At 38.1% G+C, this 22,771-nt stretch overlaps 2 protein-coding genes across 2 annotated transcripts; both read left to right on the top strand.

Moving 5' to 3' along the window:
- Nucleotides 1–2,028: 2,028 nt before the first annotated feature.
- LOC310662608 (vomeronasal type-2 receptor 26-like) lies at nt 2,029–13,718 on the top strand (the record flags this gene model as incomplete). Its single annotated transcript, XM_083409553.1, has 5 exons — nt 2,029–2,172; nt 2,520–3,374; nt 4,303–4,530; nt 5,240–5,366; nt 12,817–13,718. 5 exons carry the CDS (start codon nt 2,029–2,031, stop codon nt 13,716–13,718), a joined length of 2,256 nt encoding a protein of 751 aa, XP_083265679.1.
- Nucleotides 13,719–16,044: 2,326 nt separating this feature from the next.
- Nucleotides 16,045–22,770, top strand: LOC310662609 (vomeronasal type-2 receptor 26-like; the record flags this gene model as incomplete). The annotated part of the gene is made up of 6 exons (XM_083409554.1): nt 16,045–16,338; nt 17,577–17,699; nt 18,079–18,933; nt 19,591–19,818; nt 20,516–20,642; nt 21,869–22,770. The coding sequence occupies 6 exons, from the start codon at nt 16,045–16,047 to the stop codon at nt 22,768–22,770; spliced, it is 2,529 nt and encodes an 842-aa protein (XP_083265680.1).
- Nucleotide 22,771: the final 1 nt, after the last annotated feature.

Raw genomic sequence — 22,771 nt, forward strand, 5'->3', positions numbered from 1 at the left:
GCATACTCCCATACAAGGGGACATGGCAATTGAAGTTCCCATTTGGATTTGGATTCTTTCTCACTTTTTAAATTCAGCCCAAGTTTGAAAAAACTAACAATCTTTCTTTCTTTCTTTCCCTCCCTCCCTTCCTTCTTGCCTTATTTTTCTGTTGGCCTCATCTTGCTTTTTCTTAGCTCACCTGCCTCTTGCAGTCCCATAAATGACCACAGGTGGCTTCTATTAATAACTACATTTTCCTCTGTACTAACACAGAGAAACCACAACAGTATTGACTCATGCAGCCCATAATCATCAAAATTGCCATGGTTAATTCTACTTCTTCTCAAGTCCCTATAGATTTCCTGTGAACACGGAAAAACAATGAAGTCTGAATAATGTTGTATATAATATTTCTTGCTCACTTTGGAGCTGGGTCTTGAGACAGATTTATAGCCTTCCACCCACCTGATTTTTTTAACTGACAGGTGCTTCCAAGTCAACCTATGGTGTGATTGTTCCTGCCACTTCAGTAATCATGTTAGAAGAATCAGATTGGTGTCTGGAAGGTAGATTTTCATTCAGTGTGGTACTATTTGTGCTCTCTGTATTTATATTCCTCCCCGATTTGGTATGTGACACTCCTATTGCCACATGTACCATTGGTACTCCTCTTTCTATTACGCACAAGTATTATCATTCAGGAGATCTCATCATTGCTGGAATTATTTCTCAGATCTACATGACATTTTCTTCATCGAATTTCAAAAAACATCCATCTCAGACACTGATTGATGAGATCATGTATGAAGTAGCTGCTTTTAATCCTATCATAATATCCACAGGCATGGTGATCTGAGGTCTTTGGGTTTATATGGGTGGAAAGTGATTGTTGAAAAGACAGCCAATCTGCTCTTAGAGTCTTCTTGGATGAGGCTGTATCTCAGTTTTTTATGTTTGCTCTTTCCATGCAATTTCATTGTAGGGCTCAGGATTTCCATGCCACATGTTATAGTTGATGGAGGTTGACTGGAATGAAACATTAGTGAGGTGTAGATAGGCAAAACTTTGATCAGGTTTTATTGCTGTTTGAAGTATTTAATTTAACAATGGAATTCTGTTGTTGTTGTTGTTAAATTAATTTATACACCGCCCTATACCCAGCGGTATTAGTAGTAGTAGTAATAGGAGTAGAAGTAGTTCAGCAGCAGCAACAGCTGATATAATATTCAATTTGATAGCAAAAGCAAAAGCAAAAATTCTTACTAGCCATCTACCCTTACCCCATGGCTCTTCCCAGCACAGGAACTCTGACGGCTCATCATTCCATTACCAATGACAGTTTTCTTGCTTTCTGCTGGAGTGCTGTCCTTTGCTGCACAATATGCTATAAATCCTTCTCAAACTTTTAGAAAAATCTGGATGCAATAAGCTACTCTTGTACCAAATATTTAAAGTAAAAAAAGTAAAGGTGCTAGCGAATTAAAATCATTAAAACATTACCTGTTCCAGTAAACTGGAATTTTCAGGCTTGTTTGCATTTTACCCAATATTTTTCACAGAGGCCTAAAGAGTGTACTCCGTTCCTTATATTTAATGAATTGTGTGATATACTGCATATGTAAACAATATATCTACAGTAGGTAGGCAACTATATAAACATATATGTATATATGAATAGCACTTTCTAAAATTACAGCAAGATGAATCTCCAATACAGGATTGATCACGAATGGTATCTTCACAATTCTCTTCACTGGAAATATATTATCTTTGTTTGTGTTTCTTTGTGTCTGAACATGCAAGCAATGTTATTAGCAAGCATATATTGAAACTGAATGTTACACGTTTCATATTCAGAAGCAGACTCCCTTTGACACAGAATACCAATCTCATTGCAGACCCCTCTTCCAAAACTATCAGCATATCTTGGCTTTGGTATATGCTGTAAAGGAGATCAATGAAAATCCACAAATGTTGCCTAATATTACCCTGGGCACGCACATCTATAATAGCTATTTCAGAGCAAGCTGGACCTACCTTGCTTCAATGGACCTTCTCTCCACACAGGGAAGATTTATCCCTAACTTCAAGTGTGATGCCCAGGACAATGCAATAGCTGTTATCACAGGACCAAATTCTCACATCTGTCATTTCATGGCGCACATTCTTAACATCTACAAGACGCCACAGGTAGGATGTGCATATCTAACTTGGATTTATGAATAATTTACTCCTCAATGCTCTTGTATGTGGATTTTTGTGTTTGCAGATAGAAAGCACCAGGATTGAAGGGAACAAAGACATAACCTTGAAATATGCTCATAGGTCAAAAATGAATGTAATCAAGGAAAATAATTCTTCTCTTTTTTTCATTTGGGTGGGGATATTATAATAGATGAATATGTATTCCTCTTGAGTGAGTAGATCCCAACAGGCTTCAGATGCTCTTCGATATGATTCATTTTCTAGATCTTCATTTAGGGTTCAGGTGCAGTTGTGATACTGAAACCCTCCTATCTCCTCTTTATGTGTCTTAGCTTGTATATGGCTCTGCTCCAATGACCATTGGCAACCCTGAAGCTGTTTTCTTCAACCGAATGTTCCCAAATGAGGACCATCAAACCTGGGGGATTCTTCAGTTGCTGCTGCATTTTAACTGGACATGGATTGGGGTGGTTTATATAAGTAATGACAGTGGAGAGAAATTTATGCAGAATGTGCTTTCCATGTTTTCACAAAGAGGTATATGCTTCGATTTCATACAACAACTGCCGAAAGAATCCTTTTCCAGTGACTTCAATGAAATAGTGAATGGCTTTTCTCGAGTAAACCGAATAATTCTGAGGAGCAGTGCCAGCACTGTGATCATACATGGTGATATTCAGCTCACAGTAATTCTTAGAATGAGTCCAATGTTTGCTGAATTACAGGGCATAAAAATGAACAGTAAAGGTAAAGTGTGGATTATGACAGCCCAGATGGAGTTCACATCAATTCCCTCTCAAAGAATGTTGGGTTTAGAGGCCTTCCATGGAGCTTTATCCTTTGCAGTTCCTTCCAAGCAGGTAATAGGATTCCTGGAATATCTTCAGATGAAAAACCCTACCTTGGAAAAGGAAGATGGTTTTATCAGGGTCTTTTGGGAAAATGCATTTGAATGTGCCTTCCTCATGAATGACACCACAGATAAAGAAATGTGTACTGGAGAAGAGAAGTTGGAGACTCTTCCTACCTCTGTTTTTGAAATGAGCATGACTGGGCATAGCTACAGTGTCTACAATGCTGTCTATGCTGTGGCGCATGCTTTGCAAGCCATGCATACATCCAAATTCAGACACAAAGAAATGGCAAATGATGGGAGAGGGATTCTTCTGAATCAGCAGCAGTGGCAGGTAATATTCTGAGGGCCTTAATGCAGAATAGGACATCATACCTATCTAACAACAAGCCAGGATAGTGCCATAGGTCAATGATAGAGCATCTGCTTTGCACATAGAACATTTCAAGGTCAATTTTTGACAACCTCAGTTAGAATGGTAGGATCTCCTTTATGAAATTCGCGGAAGAAGCTGCAAGTTCATGTCAATAGTACACAGAGGAAGATGGTACAGTGGTCTGACTCAGTCTAAGTCAGCATCATTATAGAAACCCTGCCTCATAAAACTTTATCTGTTTGGAACAGCATTTCATTGTCCCTTAACGCAACAATCTATGTAAAAAAATAGGTAAGTCAGCAGTAGTAAGGAGAAGCTAGAGATTCGGCCTACTGTTAGAAATGAGCATGACTGGACAAAACCACAATGTCCGCAATGCTGTCTACACCCGGGCACATGATTTGACAGCCATACCTTTATTTATCAAAATTCTAAAGAGCAGTAATGGATTGGAAGAGGTGGATATTTCGGACTCTACAGCCATGGCAGCTAATGTCCTGAGTACATTACTACAGAGGAATCCATCATAAATCCATGTTCAACAGAAGGCCATTAAATGTCTATCTATGTCTTAAAGCTAGAGTGTTGACATCTAAATGCTATTTTTGACATAGTTTTCCTTCTGAGCCAATTTGATACTGCTCCCCGGAATTGAGTTCCCAGTGAAGACTATGAAACAACTCACCATTGTCAGACTTCTAAACTTATTTACCAGTGATGTGTAAAAGAGAGCTGTATTTTCCATTCTTCCAATTCACTTTGCTTGTTCCTTAGATTTGTTTTCAATTGGCAAGACCACTAACCATAGTTTCCGAAAGGTCATCTGCCATTGGTACATCTGCCTATTGTTGTGCATTCTTGATGGTGTTCCCTTGCCTCCATTTAGATCCACCACTATCTGAGAAGTGCCTCGTTTAACAACAGTGCTGGGGAACAAGTTGCTTTTTATCAAAGTGGACAAGCTGTCGCTGGGTTTGATATTGTAAACTGGGTCACATTCCCAAACCAGTCCTTTCTCAGAGTCAAAGTGGGAAAAGTAGACTCCTTGTCTGCCAAGGACAAAGGGTTCACAATTTCTGCAGATGACATTGTTTGGCCAAGCATGTTTAACCAGGTACGTCTTGTGCACATTTGAGTACTCAGAAACATTTCCTCAACCTGGGGGAAAGAACCAGAATCATGTTTTGGGGGGGGAAATACATGGGTCTAACTGTGGCTTTAACAGTGGAGACAAAGCACAGGAATCATGGCTAGTAGTCGCTGCTAGCTTTATCCTCCATTAATTTGTCTTACCCTCTTTGAAAGCCATCAGCATGTCCTGTACGAATGAGTGTCACATGTTTAGCTAGCAATGCAGATAGACAGACTTCCTTCTCTGTGTCCTGAATGTTTCAACATTCAGCTCCATTGAATATTCCTGAGCTCTAGTGTTATGAGAGCAATGGATTTGAAAATTATTTGAAATGGTAATTTTATTTATACAACTCTCTTGCTTTTATTATAGATCCAGTTGTTCTTGATCTGTTTTTATAGTATAGCAAATTTCTCCATGAACCCTCATGAGAAGCAATTCATAAATAAAAAAGATAAATAAATAATGACAATTCGTTGTGTCTTTATCTGCACTGGTGCGTATTAAGAGGTGTTAGCTGTCATGGGATGAGAAATAGTGAGAAACAGGATGCAGAACTTCTTTAGTAAAGCAAATCAGTAATAAAATATTTGGTCAAACCATTTGTAACTGTGAAGAAACCACCGAAATATAAAACTCCCAAAATAGAATTTCTGGACGTGAGAACATTTCTGCTTTTATTTATTGACAGGCACAACCCCTTTCTGTGTGTAATGACAATTGCCATCCAGGGTATAGTAAGATAAAGTTGGAAGGGAAGCCATTTTGCTGCTATGGTTGCCTCCCATGTCCTGAAGGGAAGATTTCAAATCAGAGTGGTAAGAAATGCAATGTAGAGCATTTGTTCAAATGTAATGGGCAGTATCCAACTATTCAGATGTGCCAGGACAATGACTTTTAACCTAACCCTGCCTCGTCTCTCTATTATTATTATTATTATTATTATTATTATTATTATTATTATTTCTATACTGCCCTATACCCGTAGATCTGTTCAAGAACAGCCCTGGAACCTTCTAAATCTACTCTGGGTTTTCCCCTCTGCTCTCCAGAGCAGGTAAGAGGTAGATGTGGAGAGAACACAGAGCGAGAAGAGATCCTTGGATTTCATTGCACAACCAGAAATTCTTGTGCCACTGCATCTAGTTTGTTGCTGACTGCCCATTGGAATTAATGCAAAATACTGATGTGTATATCAGGCTCCATTGGTATTGATTGATTATTTATTTAATTAATTTTTGCTAATTCAAAGGTGATATAACCATTGCTGATATAAAAAGTCACGGCACTGTACCTTTTTCTAACAATTTTTGTAAGGGCTTTATGTGGGTGGGTGGGTGTGTTTTTTTAAAAAAACGTTGTTAACTTTTAAAAACGTTTTTAAATGTAGTACTTTATTTTGTTGTAAGGCACCTGAAAGCTTAGGGGGAAGAGTTGATAATAAAGTGAAATAAAACTAATCAAATCTAATATAGCACATGATTTCAGAGAAATATGGTGGATTTCATTATATCCAATCTGGTGATTGTTTTTTTTTTAAAAAAAAAGATATTTATTAAAGGTTTTATAATTACAGAAAAAAGTGTAACAGAAAAAAGAAACAATGAAAAATTTAACAAACAATACATCAAAAATAAGAAAAAAAGAAAGAAAAAAAAATACATAGTAAAAAGGAAAAAAATAAACACATCCAAATTCCATATCATTATCTTTCATTTACTTGTTTCCTCGACTTCCTCACACCTCCCTTTTTTGTATTCTTGTTCAAATGCTAATTCAGCAAATCCTTTCCCTCTTTCTCAATTTTTGTTCTATAAATTATCTTAACTCAATCTAACTTTAAATTTTCCACTTTAGCCCATTAACAATCAGTTTTTACTTAATTCTTTACAACATTTCTACTAAAACCATATAGCTTCATTCCAGCATTCTTCTAACATTCATTAATTTTACAGTGTTTCTGTATATATACTTTAAATTTTTTCCAATCTTCTTCCATCGACTCTTCTCCCTGATTTCGGATTCTGCCAGTCATTTCTGCCAATTCCATATAATCCATCAACTTCATCTGCCATTCTTCCCTGGTGGGTAGATCTTGTGTCTTCCAATACTTTGCGATGAGTATTCTTGCTGCTGTTGTAGCATACATAAAAAAAGTTCTGTCCTTCTTTGGCACCAATTGGCTGACCATGCCCAGGAGAAAGGCCTCTGGTTTCTTCAGAAAGGTATATTTAAATACCTTTTTCATTTCATTATATATCATCTCACAGAAAGTCTTAATCCTTGGGCACGTCCACCAAAGGTGAAAGAATGTACCTTCAGTCTCTTTACATTTCCAACATTTATTATCGGGCAAATGATAGATTTTTGCAAGCTTGACTGGTGTTATGTACCACCTGTAAATCATTTTCATTAAATTCTCTTTTAAGGCATTACATGCCGTAAACTTCATACCTGTGGTCCATAACTGTTCCCAGTCAGCCATCATAATGTTATGTCCAACATCTTGTGCCCATTTAATCATAGCAGATTTCACCGTTTCATCTTGAGTATTCCATTTCAGCAGCAAGTTATACATTCTTGACAAATTCTTAACTTTGGGTTCTAACAATTCTATTTCTAATTTTGATTTTTCCACCTGGAAGCCTAATTTTTTGTCCAAATTATATGCCTCCATTATTTGATAATAATGGAGCCAATCTCGCACTCTGTTTTTCAATTTTTCAAAGCTCTGCAATTTTAGCCTGTCTCCTTCTTGCTCCAGAATTTCCCAATACTTTGGCCATTTGGCCTCCATACTGAGTTTTTTCAATGCCTTCACTTCCATTGGTGATAACCATTTGGGGTTTTATTTTCTAACAAATCCTTATATCTTATCCAAACATTAAACAATGCTTTCCTAATAATATGATTTTTAAAGGCTCTGTGAACTTTAACCTTGTCATACCACAAATATGCATGCCAACCAAATACATTGTTAAATCCTTCCAGATCTAAAAGATCAGTATTTTCAAGAAGCATCCATTTTTTCAGCCAGCAAAATGTGGCTGATTCATAATAAAGTTTAAGGCCTGGCAGGGCAAATCAACCTCTTTCTTTCGCATCTGTTAATATCTTAAATTGTATTCGAGGTTTCTTGCCCTGCCAGACAAATCTAGAAATATATTTCTGCCACTTCTTGAAACAGTCCATTTTGTCCACGATTTGCAATGTTTGAAACAAAAACAACAACCTTGGCAATACATTCATCTTTATAACAGCAATTCGGCCTAACAGTGATAATTTCAAATTTGACCATATTTCTAAATCCTTTTTCACTTCAGACCAGCATTTTTCATAATTATCCTTGAACAAGCTCACATTTTTCACCGTCATATTAACACCCAAATATTTCACTTTCTTAGCCAATATTAATCCTGTCTCCTTCTTAAACTTTTTTCTCTCTATCGCAGTTAAGTTTTTCTCTAAGACCTTGGTTTTCATCTTATTTAACTTAAAACCTGCTACCTGACCAAAATCTTGAATTAATTCCAATGCTCTTTTAGTACTAGATTCTGGCTCCTGTAAAGTCAATACCAAATCATCCGCAAATGCTTTCAATTTGTACTGTTTAGCTCCAACTTGAATACCTTTAACCAATTGGTCCCTTCTTATCATGTTTAACAAAACCTCTAGGACCGATATAAAAAGCAATGGAGAGATTGGGCACCCTTGTCGTGTTCCTTTTTCTATCTTAAATTCTTCCGTCACCACATTATTCACAATTAATTTAGCCTTCTGTTCTGAATAAATTGCACCTATACCATTTCCAAAACCTTCACCCACCCCCATCCCCTGTAAATTCTTTTTCATAAAACTCCAAGAAATGTTGTCAAAGGCTTTCTCCGCATCCACAAATATCAAAGCTGCTTTAGTATTGATCTTCTCTTGTAGTTTTTCAATAATATTAATTATGTTCCTCATATTATCAGATAAGTGTCTACCCGGGAGAAAGCCCGTTTGATCTTTATGAATTACTTCTACTAATTTTTTTTTAAATCTTTTGGCTAATATATCTGCAAAAATTTTGTAGTCCACATTGAGCAGTGATATGGGGCGGTAATTCTTAAGTTGTGTCTTTTCAGTCTCTGTTTTCAGTATAAGTGTAATATAAGCTTCTTTCCACGACTCTGGTGCCCTTTTCCCCTCCAATATTTCATTACAGACTTCCTTTAAAGGTTGCATTAACCATTCTTTCAGAGATCTGTAATATCTTGAAGTCAGTCCATCCGGTCCTGGAGATTTACCCAGTTGCATGTTCTGAATGGCCACTTCTACTTCCTGCACTGTAATTTTATGGTTCAACATTAACTTATTTTCCTGAGAGATTTTTTGTAGTCCATTAATTTCCAGAAATCTATCAATATCCATTTCTTTCTGCTTCTCCTGTGAATAGAGTTGTTTAAAGTACCTCTGGAAGCACTTTCTAATTTCCACTGGATTCTGTATATTCTTTCCTTCCACTTCCAAGTTCGTAACTGTGTTGAGTTTTTGTCTTTTTTTCAGTTGCCAAGCCAGAAGTTTTCCACATTTATTTGCTGATTCAAATTTTTTTTGTCTCATCTGTCTAATCTTCCATTCTATTTCCTCATTCATCATTTTCATATATTGTACTTGATATAACTTTATCTCTTTCAGAATCTCTTGCGACTTTGGCTTCGCCCTCAGTTTTTTCTCTCCTTCCTTTATTTTTTCCAGGATTTTATCTTTTTTCTCATTTTGTGTTCTCTTCTTGATTGCATTTTGTTGTATCAAAAAACCTCTCATGACCGCCTTACTTGCATCCCAAATTACTCTTTTTTCCACTGTGGTATTCATATTTATCTCAAAATAGTCTCTCAGAGTTTTTTGGGCCTTCTTGGTCACTTCTTCATTCCTAAACAGGGCATCATTCATCCTCCATCTAAAGGAACCAGTTGGCAACAGTTTCATTTCCATCTTCACGGCATTGTGGTCGGAGCAAGTTTTAGGGCTGATTTCCACTTTATTGATCTTCGGGACCAGTCCTCTGGTTACCCAGATTTGGTCAATTCTTGTCCATGTCATCTTAGCCTCAGAAAAGATAGTTCCCTCTCTTCCTAAAGGATTCTTTGTTCTCCAAATATCAACTAAATCCATATTTTGAGTTATGTCAAAAAATGTTTTTGGTAGTCTACCATCCTTGGTGACTACCTGTCTCTGTGCCTCGTCCATATTTGTAGAAACTACTCCATTCATATCTCCCATCAAAATCATATTGTAATACATATTGTCCATCAGGATCTCATGTAACTTCTTGAAGAATTCTGATTTTCCTTCATTTGGTGCATAAATGCCTACTATCAAGAATTTCTCTCCTTGTGATTGGATTTCAATTGCAACAAATATTCCTTGTTCATCTTTAAACATGAATTTTGGTGATAAGCTCTCTTTTGCATATAGGACTACTCCTCTTTTTTTAACTTTATCTGATGAAATAAATTCTTGGCCCAATCTTTTATTTATTAATATCTTCCTGTGTAGCCTTATCACATGTGTTTCCTGTAAGCAAATCAAGTCCAATTGTTCTTTTTTAAGTAGATGAAAGACCATTTTCCTTTTCTCAGGGGAGTTAAAGCCATTAATATTCCAGCTTAATATTTGCAATGCCATAATGTAGTTACTGTATTTTCCCTCCAACTGCACCAAGTGCTTGCTCTTCTTCCATCGGTGGTGTGCTCGTTAAATCCAGACCAAAGTTTAGTGTTGCTACGTCCAGAATTCCTGGTGCTCCTCTGTCTGACGTTTTGGGCCCTTTTCCAAGTTCCTTCTGCAGATCTTCCTCGTGTTTGTTCAAAAACTTAGCTTTGTCTTCTTCTGATCTAATTTTTATTTTTCTTCCTTTAAAAGTGAAAGATAAACCTTGAGGAAATTCCCACCTGAAAATGATTTGATTCCTTCTCAACAGGGCAGCCAGTCCACCGTAGTTAAATCTGAGATCCAAAAGATGTTTCGGAATATCTTTAAATATTTCCACTCTTGACTGTTTTATTACTAAGGTCTTCTGGTAATGCCGACTCAAGATTAAATCTCTCTCTTCTTTGGTTCTGAGGGTAATCAGACAGTCTCTTACTCTGTTCTTCTCTTTCTTCCCTCCTCTTCCAAGCCTGAAGGCCCTCACGATTCTAAATTCCTCTTGTTTCAACTCCCAAAATTCTGCAAATTCTTGCGTGAGGAAGTCTGCCAGGCTATCCTTTTCCACTTCAGGTACGGCCCTGATCCTCAGATTTACCTGTTTTTCCTTGAGCTCAATCATAGAAAGCTTCAACTTATGATCCTCAAGTTGTCTCACCAGGTCTGGAACACTTTCTGTTTCCAATTGAGTTAACTTAGCTTCAACGACAGCAGCTTTTTCCTTGGCCTCCTCTGCGGTCTGTCGTGTCAAATTAGATTCTTTAATCAATTTTTGAATAGATTCTGTATTACTATTAACTTTTTGTTCCAGATTATTTAAACTTTCTGTATTCTTATCAATTTTTTATTTGCATCATCTACTTTTTTATTTGTATCGTCTACCTTTTTAGTAAGTTGTTCCAATGAGTCATTTATCTTCTTTAATGCAATTGCCAGAGCTTTGTCTGTTGCCATTCCTTTTGATTTAGGCTGAGATGGGACAGCCGCAGGTAGAGTAGAAGGCCCAGATACAGAGGCTCTTCGCTGCCACGGCTTCCCAGACCTTGTTGTTGATGGATTTAATTTTTCTTTCCCATCTGCCATAACACTTCAACAGCTCAAGGTTAAATCTCACAGTCCCACAGTCAAGGTTAAATATCACAGTCCCAGAGTCAAAACACACAGTTGGAAAATTCCAGCACTTATGGCACTTGTAGCAGTTTCAGAAACTTCCTCTAGAGGGACAAAGTTACTAATTGAATTTATATTGAATCAAAATGTCTCTTTTTAAAAAACATAACTGCAACAATAAGACTGGTTTTGCAATTGTTTCTAGTCCCTTTGCCTTTTTTTATAGCAGAGAAAGATAGTTGAATCAATGTATCACTTTTGCTTGGATAGCTGTCAGGGAACATTTCAAGTACAGCCGATGCGCATTCCAATGGGAGCCCGATTTCAGGGTCTGAGTGATGGAGCTTTAGCCCCTTCCTCTTCGCAGGCAGGCAAATTCAGTCCCAAAAAAGCCTCCCCCCCCCTCTTCTCCTGCTTCCAAGGGGGGGATTCACTATTTTCAATACTAGAAATGTATATTTTACTGTTAATTTTCCAAAGCTTTAGCTCAGTCTCTTTGCTTCCATCTATTTACAAGAGGGGAAGGCGGACTTCCTGTTTCTAACCTCCCCCCGTTCGTTGCTGAATTCAATAATTTTTCTCCTTTTAAATAGTTCCAAATTCCACTTTACTCACGGGTTGTTGTTTAATGTCCCAAATTCTCCAAGAAAAAGTCAGCGCTCTCTGGCGATGGCTTAGCGGCTTCACTCCACAGAAGTAGCGGTCGATTCACAGCACCGCGCCACACACCCCCTCTAAAAAAAAGGGGGTTCCTTGCGTTTGGGGGGGCGCTGATGGTGCCTGCCGAATCCCAGGCTCACAGGCTTCACCCGCCTGTGATTTCTAAAGGGTCTCTGCCTTCGCCGCGGCAGCCAGACCCGATTCCTGTGGAGCGGGTTCCTCCTTGTCAGAGGAATTCCTCCATCGCCGATGGTGCTAACCCAGAAGTCCCATATCCAATCTGGTGATACTTACCTGACAGGGGAGACACCTTGATCATATCCAATCTGGTGATTGATGGCATTCCTGGATCACTACTAATTTGAAGTTTTTCTCAGACATAATACTAGGTAATGAGATAATCCATAACTCAGTGTTAGGGCACCTGATCTGCATGCAGAAGATCCTAGATTTAATCACAGCAACATCTGTCTGAAATGCTGGAGAGCCATGGACAGTCTGCAGAGAGAATTATGAGCCAGAGAGATCAATTGTCTAATCTGGTATAAGGCAGCTTCCTGTGTTCCTATGAGATGATTTCCCCAAGAGAAAGACACTACTTAGTTATAATGAAACAGCTTCCTCCAAGGGAGAACAGTGAATGTTTGATAGAAACTCCACTGAATTAAATACTTAATATTTTGAAGAAAAAAGCATGGCTTGTACATTTATGTGAGCTTCCTTGATTCAGGACTTTATTGTTTAAATACTTTAGTGCACTATGTATTGCTGTTTTTATTTTAAAGAAAACCATGTTTTCCTTTCCAGACATGGATGAGTGTTTTCAATGTCCAGAAGACCAGTATCCAAATGACCAACGTGATTCCTGCATTCCAAAATATATAAGTTACTTATCTTATGAAGAACCTCTGGGAATATGTTTTGCTGTTTCTGCTCATTCTTTATCTGTTATCACGTTCTTTGTACTCGTAGTCTTCATTAAGTACTGGCACACTCCCATAGTCAAAGCCAACAACAGGGACCTCACCTTTGCACTCCTAATATCCCTCCTGCTCTCTTTCCTTTGCGCTCTGCTCTTCATTGGCAAGCCTAATAAGGTGACCTGCCTCCTTCGACAAATTACTTTTGGTCTCATCTTCTCAGTGGCGGTTTCTTGCATATTGGCCAAAACCACCATAGTGATTTTAGCTTTCATGGCTACCAGGCCAGAGTCCAGTATCAGGAGATGGGTGGGGAATAAATTGGCCATTACCATTGTTCTTTCCTGCTCCCTAATTCAGGCCAGTCTTTGTTGTGTTTGGCTGGCAACATCTCCCCCTTTCCCAGATCTAGACATGCACACGATGACTGAAGAGATTGTGCTTGTATGCAACGAAGGTTCCGTCACCATGTTCTACTGTGTCCTGGGCTTCATGGGCTTCCAGGCCATAATCTGCTTCATTGTAGCTTTCCTGGCTAGGAGGTTGCCTGACACATTCAATGAAGCCAAGTTCATCACCTTCAGCATGTTGGTCTTCTGCAGTGTATGGTTGACCTTTATCCCAACCTACCTGAGCACAAAAGGGAAATACATGGTGGCTGTGGAGATCTTCTCTATTTTGACTTCTGGTGCTGGGTTACTGATCTGCATCTTTTCCCCCAAATGCTACATTATTCTGATGAGGCCTGACTTGAACAAAAGAGAACAGCTGATAAAGAGGCCAAACTGAATTCTTTACTCATTCCAAACCTGTGTCTCCATAAACATATTCTAAACACTAAATCATGTTTAAATGAAAAGCCCATCTGGGGCATGTTGATTAGTCGGGTACCTTCACTCTCTTGAGTTTAGTGACTGGTAAACAATGTTTTGTTTCCTGGAGCTTACCCAGACATGGAATTTTAAGGATGTATGTGTATTTTAAAAATATTGTTTTTGTTCATAAAGTGATAAATTTCATGTCAATTGGCTCTTAATGTGGTTTTTGGGGGGAGTGTTTATGCAAACTGCATAGAGGTTTTAGTTGATTAAGTAGTATATACATTTTGTTAAATTAATGAATGATTGACGGGTAACATCTGAACTCAAGGGACCTATTCCAATCATGGTCCGGGTTCTTTCTTCCAGAGGACAGGCTGTTTTCATTCTGTAATAATGTTTTATCAAAATACGCAGCAGCACATTGCTCTTCATAGAATATCATCCCCAAACTTTAATTTGGTGTGCGCTTTCCACACCCCAGGAGGATTAAGTAACTGATTCAAGTCAAGTGACTTGCAAGAACCAGTAGGATCTTAAAAGTGGGTTACCAGGAAAAGACTTCCCCACTCTTTGTCTGGTGCCAAACAGGGAGAAGATCTGGTCAAAAAGAAAGATTTGCAATGCAAAAGTAACTCAAAAGCAATATATTCCATTTGGAGCAAAGCAGCAAAATAAAGTGCACAAATGTCCTATTATTGGCCTGGTCCTTATGTGAAAATTCAGTTTTCTGAACATAAATAATTATGCCTAAACCTTGGTATACGCACTAAAGTTCCAGATATCCACACAGGTGGATTTTGTCTGTTTCAATTCTTGTTTTTGTTTTGTTGGTTGGTGGCAGAAACCATGAAGAGAGGGAGGGGAAGGGAGAGCTGGATATCAGGCAAATCAGGGAGCAGAAGACAACAGACAAATCCGTTGTTTCTTTGTCTCTTTTTTGCTGGTTGGCTGCTGCCATTTTAAGAAGAAACCATGGTAGGGTTAGATGGACATCACATGTTAGAAATGCTCTCATAGGAAAGAATAAACTTGTTATGTGAACACTCATCTAACAAATGATTACCTTGGAACTCATGTGTTCAGAAAGTGGGTCCTGTATGTAGAATAAAACACCATTCACTTTCCTCGGATTAACCAGTCCCTCATCTCACCACACTTTCAGGACAGTTTTACTCTCAAGGAACAACCCTTTTGTCTTTCTTTGCCTCTCAAACATTTCTGTCCATCCTTGGACTTTAATGTGGCTGCAGAGCAGAATGTCTGATAATTCACTAGCTGAATTCATTGAGATACTTGTTCCATTTGAAGGAGCAGCTTGTATTCTTTGAAATCCCACTTGATTAGAAAATGCATTCATTCATTTATGTGTGCAATTCAAAAGTTGGTTTGTATTCTTATTAGTACACCCATTGGGAGTGTTACTCTTGGTTTGCTCCTATATTCTTCATGTAAACACCATATAGTTTTTAGGTGGATATTAGAGAAAGATCAAGGTTAAAACATATTTTTGTACTGTGATATGTCAGGAAATGTTCTGTGTTTGAATTTTGCTTTGAAAATTTGTAGATATACATTGGTTGTTTTGAGCAGAATTTCAGCTTTCAAATTTATTAATCATATTTTGAAACCATCACTTTCTATCCCTCTTTTCATGGCTTCATTTTGTGGCAATTTATTTCCTTTGTTGCTGGTGCATTTCCACTAATTTGAACTCCCCACCTCCCCAAAAAATAAAAACCCTACGGTGCCAGATAGTCTCAGTTTTTCTCCACATTTTCTGAATCCTGGCTGCTAGAAATGGAAAAGAAACACAGAGTTGAAATACAATAGATATTCAGGCAAGGATTAAGTTTCCTGCAATAGAGAACTTCAGTGTTGAAGAGTGAGCAGCCATCAAAAAGGTCTATTTCATTCTTCTCCGGGCCAAACTTGGTGTACAAACAACATTGTAAAAAAGTTTATCAAAGTATTATTAATACTTAAGAAGCAGGATGAAAACTTGGATGGATGTTGTTGGTATCACCTGTGTCCCCCTACCATGACAAATGAATTGTACCGGCTCAGGCGGCCCATAATCATCAAAATTGCCATGGTTAATTCTACTTCTTCTCAATTCCCTATAGATTTCCTGTGAACACAGAAAAACAATGAAGTCTGAATGATGTTGTTAATATTCCTTGCTCCATTTGGAGCTGGGTCTAGAGCATTTCTAACCTTCCACCCACATGATTATTTTCATTGTCAGGTCTTCCAAATCAACCTATGGTGTGATTGTTTCTGCCACTTCAGTAATCATGTTAGAAGAGTCAAATTGTTGGCTGGAAGGTAGATTTTCATTCAATGTGGTACTGTTTGTGCTCTCAGTATTTGTGTTCCTGCCCGATTTGGTATGTGACACTCCTATTGCCACATGCACTGTTGGTACTCCTCTTTCTATTACGCACAAGTATTATCATTCTGGAGATCTCATCATTGCTGGAATTATTTCTCAGATCTACATGACATTTGATGAAATGGATTTCACAGGACATCCATCTGAGACACTGATTGCTGCTCTCTTGTATGAAGTAGCTGTTTTTAATCCTATTGTAATATCCACAGGCATGGTGATCTGATGTCTTTGGGTTAAATGGGTGGAAAGTGATTGTTGAAAAGACAGCCGATCTGCTCTTAGAGTCTTCTTGGATGAGGCTGTATCTCAGTTTTTTATGTTAGCTCTTTCCATGCAATTTCATTGTAGGGCTCAGGATTTCCATGCCACATGTTATAGTTGATGGAGGTTGACTGGAATGAAACATTAGTGAGGTGTAGATAGGCAAAACTTTGATCAGATTTTACTGCTGTTTGAAGTATTTAATTTAACAATGGAATTCTGTTGTTGTTAAATTAATTTATACACCGCCCTATACCCAGCGGTATTAGTAGTAGTAGTAATAGGAGTAGCAGTAGTTCAGCAGCAGCAACAGCTGATATAATATTCAATTTGATAGCAAAAGCAAAAGCAAAAATTCTTACTAGCCATCTACCCTTACCCCAAGGCTCTTCCCAGCACAGGAACTCTGACGGCTCATCATTCCATTACCAATGACAGTTTTCTTGCTTTCTGCTGGAGTGCTGTCCTTTGCTGCACAATATGCTATAAATCCTTCTCAAACTTTTAGAAAAATCTGGGTGCAATAAGCTACCCTTGTACCAAATTAAATATTTAAAGTAAAAAAAAGTACAGGTGCTAGCGAATTAAAATTATTAAAACATTACCTGTTCCAGTAAACTGGAATTTTCTAAGCTTGTTTGCATTTTACCCAATATTTTTCACAGAGGCCTAAAGAGTGTACTGCGTTCCTTATATTTAATGAATTGTGTGATATACAGCATATGTAAACCCTATATGTACAGTAGGTAGGCAACTATATAAATATATATGTATATAAGAATAGCACTTTCTAAAATTACAGCAAGATGAATCTCCAATACAGGATTGATCATGAATGGGATCTTCACAATTCTCTTCACTGGAAATATATTGTCTTTGTTTGTGCTTCTTTGTGTCTGAACATGCAAGCAATGTTATTAGCAAGCATATATTGAAACTGAATGTTACACGTTTCATATTCAGAAGCAGACTCCCTTTGTCACAGCATACCAATCTCATTGCAGACCTTTCTTCCAAAACTATCAGCATATCTTGGCTTTGGTATATGCTGTAAAGGAGATCAATGAAAATCCACAAATGTTGCCTAATATTACCCTGGGCACGCACATCTATAATAGCTATTTCAGAGCAAGCTGGACCTACCTTGCTTCAATGGACCTTCTCTCCACACAGGGAAGATTTATCCCTAACTTCAAGTGCGATGCCCAAGACAATGCAATAGCTGTTATCACAGGACCAAATTCTCACATCTGTCATTTCATGGCACACATTCTTAACATCTACAAGATGCCACAGGTATGATATGCATATAAAACTAGGATTTAGGAATAATTTACTCCTCAATGCTCTTGTACATGAATTTTTGTGTTTGGAGATAGAAAGCACCAGGACTGAAGGGAATAAAGACATAACCTTGCCAGCTGTTCAGAGGTCAAAATGAATGTAATCAAGGAAAATGATTCTTCTCATTATTTCATTGGGGGGGTGTGTGTGTTGATATTATAATTGATGAATATTTATTCCTCTTGATTAGGTAGTTCCTAACCAGCTCCAGACACTCATGGATATGATTAATTTTCTAGATTTTAGTTAAGGGTTCAGATGCAGTTGTGTTACTGAAATTGTATATTAGACACAAACGCTCTTATCTCCGAATTTTCTTTATTGTTCTAAGCTTGTATATGGCTCTGCTCCAATGACCAATGGCAACCCTGAAGCTGTTTTCTTCAACCGGATGTTCCCAAATGAGGACCAACAAACCAGGGGAATTCTTCAGTTGCTGCTGCATTTTAAGTGGACATGGATTGGGGTGGTTTATATAAGCACTGACAGTGGACAGAAATTTATACAGAGTGTGCTCCCTGTGTTTTCACAAAGAGGTATATGCTTTGATTTCATAGAAGAATTGCCAAAAGAATCCTTTTCCAGTGAGTTTGATGAAATAATGACTGGCTTTTCTCGAGTATTCAGAATTATGCTGAGGAGCAGTGCCAGCATTGTAATCGTACATGGTGATATTCAGCTCACAGTAATTCTTAGACCAAGTCTAATGTTTGCTGAATGTGAGGGTATACAAATGAATAGTAAAGGTAAAGTGTGGATTATGACAGCCCAGATGGAATTCACATCAGTTCCCTTTGAAAAAATGATGGGTTTAGAGGCCTTCCATGGAGCTTTATCCTTTGCAGTTCCTTCCAAGCAGGTAATAGGATTCCTGGAATATCTTCAGATGAAAAACCCTACCTTGGAAAAGGAAGATGGTTTTATCAGGGTCTTTTGGGAAAATGCATTTGAATGTGCTTTCCCCATGAATGACACCACAGATGAAGAAATGTGTACTGGAGAAGAGAAGTTGGAGACTCTTCCTACCTCTGTTTTTGAAATGAGCATGACTGGGCATAGCTACAGTGTCTACAATGCTGTCTATGCTGTGGCGCATGCTTTGCAAGCCATGCATTCATCCAAATTTGGACACAGAGCAATGGCATATGATGGGAGAGGGATTCATCTGAAGCAGCAGTTGGGGCAGGTAATATTCTGAGAGCCTTTCAGTGTTGTTCCCCAACACCACAATATTTGTTTAAAAAATACAGAAATCAGCACTGGGAAGGTTAAGCTTGAGAATCGGCATACTGTTTGAAATGAGGATGACTGGGCAAAACCACAATGTCAGTAATGCTGTCTACACCCTGGCGTATGATTTGACAGCCATACATTTATTTATCAAAATTCTAAAGAGCAGTAATGGATTGGAAGAGGTGGATACTTCTGACTCTACAGCCATGGCAGCTAATGTCCTGAGTACATTACTACAGAGGAATCCATCATAAATCCATCTTCAACAGAAGGCCATTAAATGTCTATCTATGTCTTAAAGCTAGAGTGTTGACATCTAAATGCTATTTTTGACATAGTTTTCCTTCTGAGCCAATTTGATACTGCTCCCCGGAATTGAGTTCCCAGTGAAGACTATGAAACAACTCACCATTGTCAGACTTCTAAACTTATTTACCAGTGATGTGTAAAAGAGAGCTGTATTTTCCATTCTTCCAATTCACGTTGCTTGTTCCTTAGATTTGTTTTCTATTGGCAAGACCACTAACCATAGTTTCCAAAAGGTCATCTGTCATCAGTATATTTGCCTATCATTGTGCATTCTTGATGGTGTTCCTGTGCTTCCATTTAGATCCACTGCTATCTGAGAAGTGCCTCGTTTAACAACAGTGCTGGGGAACAAGTTACTTTTGATCAAAGTGGGCAAGCTGTCGCTGGGTTTGATATTGTAAACTGGATCACATTCCCAAACCAGTCCTTTCTCAGAGTCAAAGTTGGAAAAGTAGACTCATTGTCTGCCAAGGACAAAGGGTTCACAATTTCTGCAGATGACATTGTTTGGCCAAGCATGTTTAACCAGGTACGTCAGAAATATTTCCTCAACCTGGGGGAAAAGAACCAGGATCACTTTTTTGGGGAAAAAATACATGGGTCTAACTGTGGCTTTAACAGTGGAGTCAAAGCACAGGAATCATGGCTAGTAGTCACTGCTAGCTTTATCCTCCATTAATTTGTCTTATCCTCTTTTAAAGCCATCATTGTGTCCTGTACAAATGAGTGTCACATGTTTAGCTAGCAATGCAGATAGACAGACTTCCTTCTCTGTGTCCTGAATGTTTCAACATTCAGCTCCATTGAATATTCCTGAGCTCTAGTGTTATGAGAGCAATGGATTTGAGAATTATTTGAAATGGTAATTTGTTATTTTATTTATACAACTCTCTTGCTTTTATTATAGATCCAGTTGTTCTTGATCAGTTTTTATAGTATAGCAAATTTCTCCATGAAGCCTCATGAGAAGCAATTCATAAATAAAAAAGATAAATAAATAATGACAATTCATTGTGTCTTTATCTGCACTGGTGCGTATTAAGAGGTGTTAGCTGTCGTGGGATGAGAAATAGTGAGAAACAGGATGCAGAACTTCTTTAGTAAAGCAAATCAGTAATAAAATATTTGGTCAAACCATTTGTAACTGTGAAGAAACCACCGAAATATAAAACTCCCAAAATAGAATTTCTGGACATGAGAACAATTCTGCTTTTCTTTATTAACAGGCACAACCCCTTTCTATGTGTAATGACAATTGCCTTCCAGGGTATAGTAAGATAAAGTTGGAAGGGAAACCATTTTGCTGCTATGGTTGCCTCCCATGTCCTGAAGGGAAGATTTCGAATCAGAGTGGTAAGAAATGCAATGTAGAGCATTTGTTCAAATGTAATAGGCAATATCCAACTATTTAGATGTGCCAGGACAATGACTTTTAACCTAACCCTGCCTCGTCTCTCTATTATTATTATTATTATTATTATTATTATTATTATTATTATTATTTCTATACTGCCCTATACCCGTAGATCTGTTCAAGAACAGCCCTGGAACCTTCTAAATCTACTCTGGGTTTTCCCCTCTGCTCTCCAGAGCAGGTAAGAGGTAGATGTGGAGAGAACACAGAGCGAGAAGAGATCCTTGGATTTCATTGCACAACCAGAAATTCTTGTGCAACTGCATCTAATTTGACACTGACTGCCCATTGGAATTAATCCAAAATATTGATGTATATATCAGGCTCCTTTGGCATTGATTGATTATTTATTTATTTGTTTATTTATTTATTTATTTATTTTTGCTAATTCAAAGGTGATATAACCATTGCTGATATAACAAGTCCCGGAACTGTATCTTTTTCTAACAATTTTTGTAAGGGCTTTATGTGGGTGGGCTTTTTTTAATAAAAAGTTGTTAACTTTTAAAAACGTTTTTAAATGTAGTACTTTATTTAGTTGTATGGCATCTGAAACTTAGGGGGAAGAGTTGGTAATAAAGTGAAATAAAACTAATCAAATCTAATATAGCACATGATTTTAGATAAATATGGTGGATTTAATCATATCCAATCTGGTGACAGAGGGCATTCCTGGATCACTGCTAATTTGAGGTTTTTGGCAGACATAATTCTGGGTAATGCGATCATCCATAACTCAGCGTTATGGCAACTGATCTGCATACAGAAGGTCCCAGATTTAATCACAGCAACATCTGTCTGAAATGCTGGAGAGCCATGGACAGTCTGCAGAGAGAATTATGAGCCAGAAAGATCAATAGTCTAATCTGGTGTAAGGCAGCCTCCTGTGTTCCTTTGAGAAGATTTCCCCAATATAAAGACACTTTCTTAGTATAAGGAAAATGCTTCTTCCACCAAATTAAACAGCTTCCTCCAAGGTAGATAGTGGGGCTGTTTGGAGGAAACTCCACTCAATGTAACACTTAATTTTTTTGAAGAAAAAAGCATGGCTTTTAGATTTATGTGAGCTTCCTTGATTCAGGATTTATACTATTACTGCTTAAATACATTAGTGCACTATGTATTGCTGTTTTTATTTTAAAGAAAACCATGTTTTCCTTTCCAGACATGGATGAGTGTTTTCAATGTCCAGAAGACCAGTATCCAAATGACCAACGTGATTCCTGCATTCCAAAATATATAAGTTACTTATCTTATGAAGAACCTTTGGGAATATGTTTTGCTGTTTCTGCTCATTCTTTATCTGTTATCACGTTCTTTGTACTCATAGTCTTCATTAAGTACTGGCACACACCCATAGTCAAAGCCAACAACAGGGACCTCACCTTTGCACTCCTAATATCCCTCCTGCTCTCTTTCCTTTGTGCTCTGCTCTTCATTGGCAAGCCTAATAAGGTGACTTGCCTCCTTCGACAAATTACTTTTGGTCTCATCTTCTCAGTGGCGGTTTCTTGCATATTGGCCAAAACCACCATAGTGATTTTAGCTTTCATGGCTACCAGGCCAGAGTCCAGTATCAGGAGATGGGTGGGGAATAAATTGGCCATTACCATTGTTCTTTCCTGCTCCCTAATTCAGGCCAGTCTTTGTTGTGTTTGGCTGGCAACATCTCCCCCTTTCCCAGATCTAGACATGCACACGATGACTGAAGAGATTGTGCTTGTATGCAACGAAGGTTCCGTCACCATGTTCTACTGTGTCCTGGGCTTCATGGGCTTCCAGGCCATAATCTGCTTCATTGTGGCTTTCCTGGCTAGGAGGTTGCCTGACACATTCAATGAAGCCAAGTTCATCACCTTCAGCATGTTGGTCTTCTGCAGTGTATGGTTGACCTTTATCCCAACCTACCTGAGCACAAAAGGGAAATACATGGTGGCTGTGGAGATCTTCTCTATTTTGACTTCTGGTGCTGGGTTACTGATCTGCATCTTTTCCCCCAAATGCTACATTATTCTGATGAGGCCTGACTTGAACAAAAGAGAACAGCTAATAAAGAGGCCAAACTGAA

The sequence above is a fragment of the Podarcis tiliguerta genome (genome assembly GCF_965153285.1).
Source record: "Podarcis tiliguerta genome assembly, chromosome: 13".
Classification (NCBI taxonomy): domain Eukaryota; kingdom Metazoa; phylum Chordata; class Lepidosauria; order Squamata; family Lacertidae; genus Podarcis; species Podarcis tiliguerta.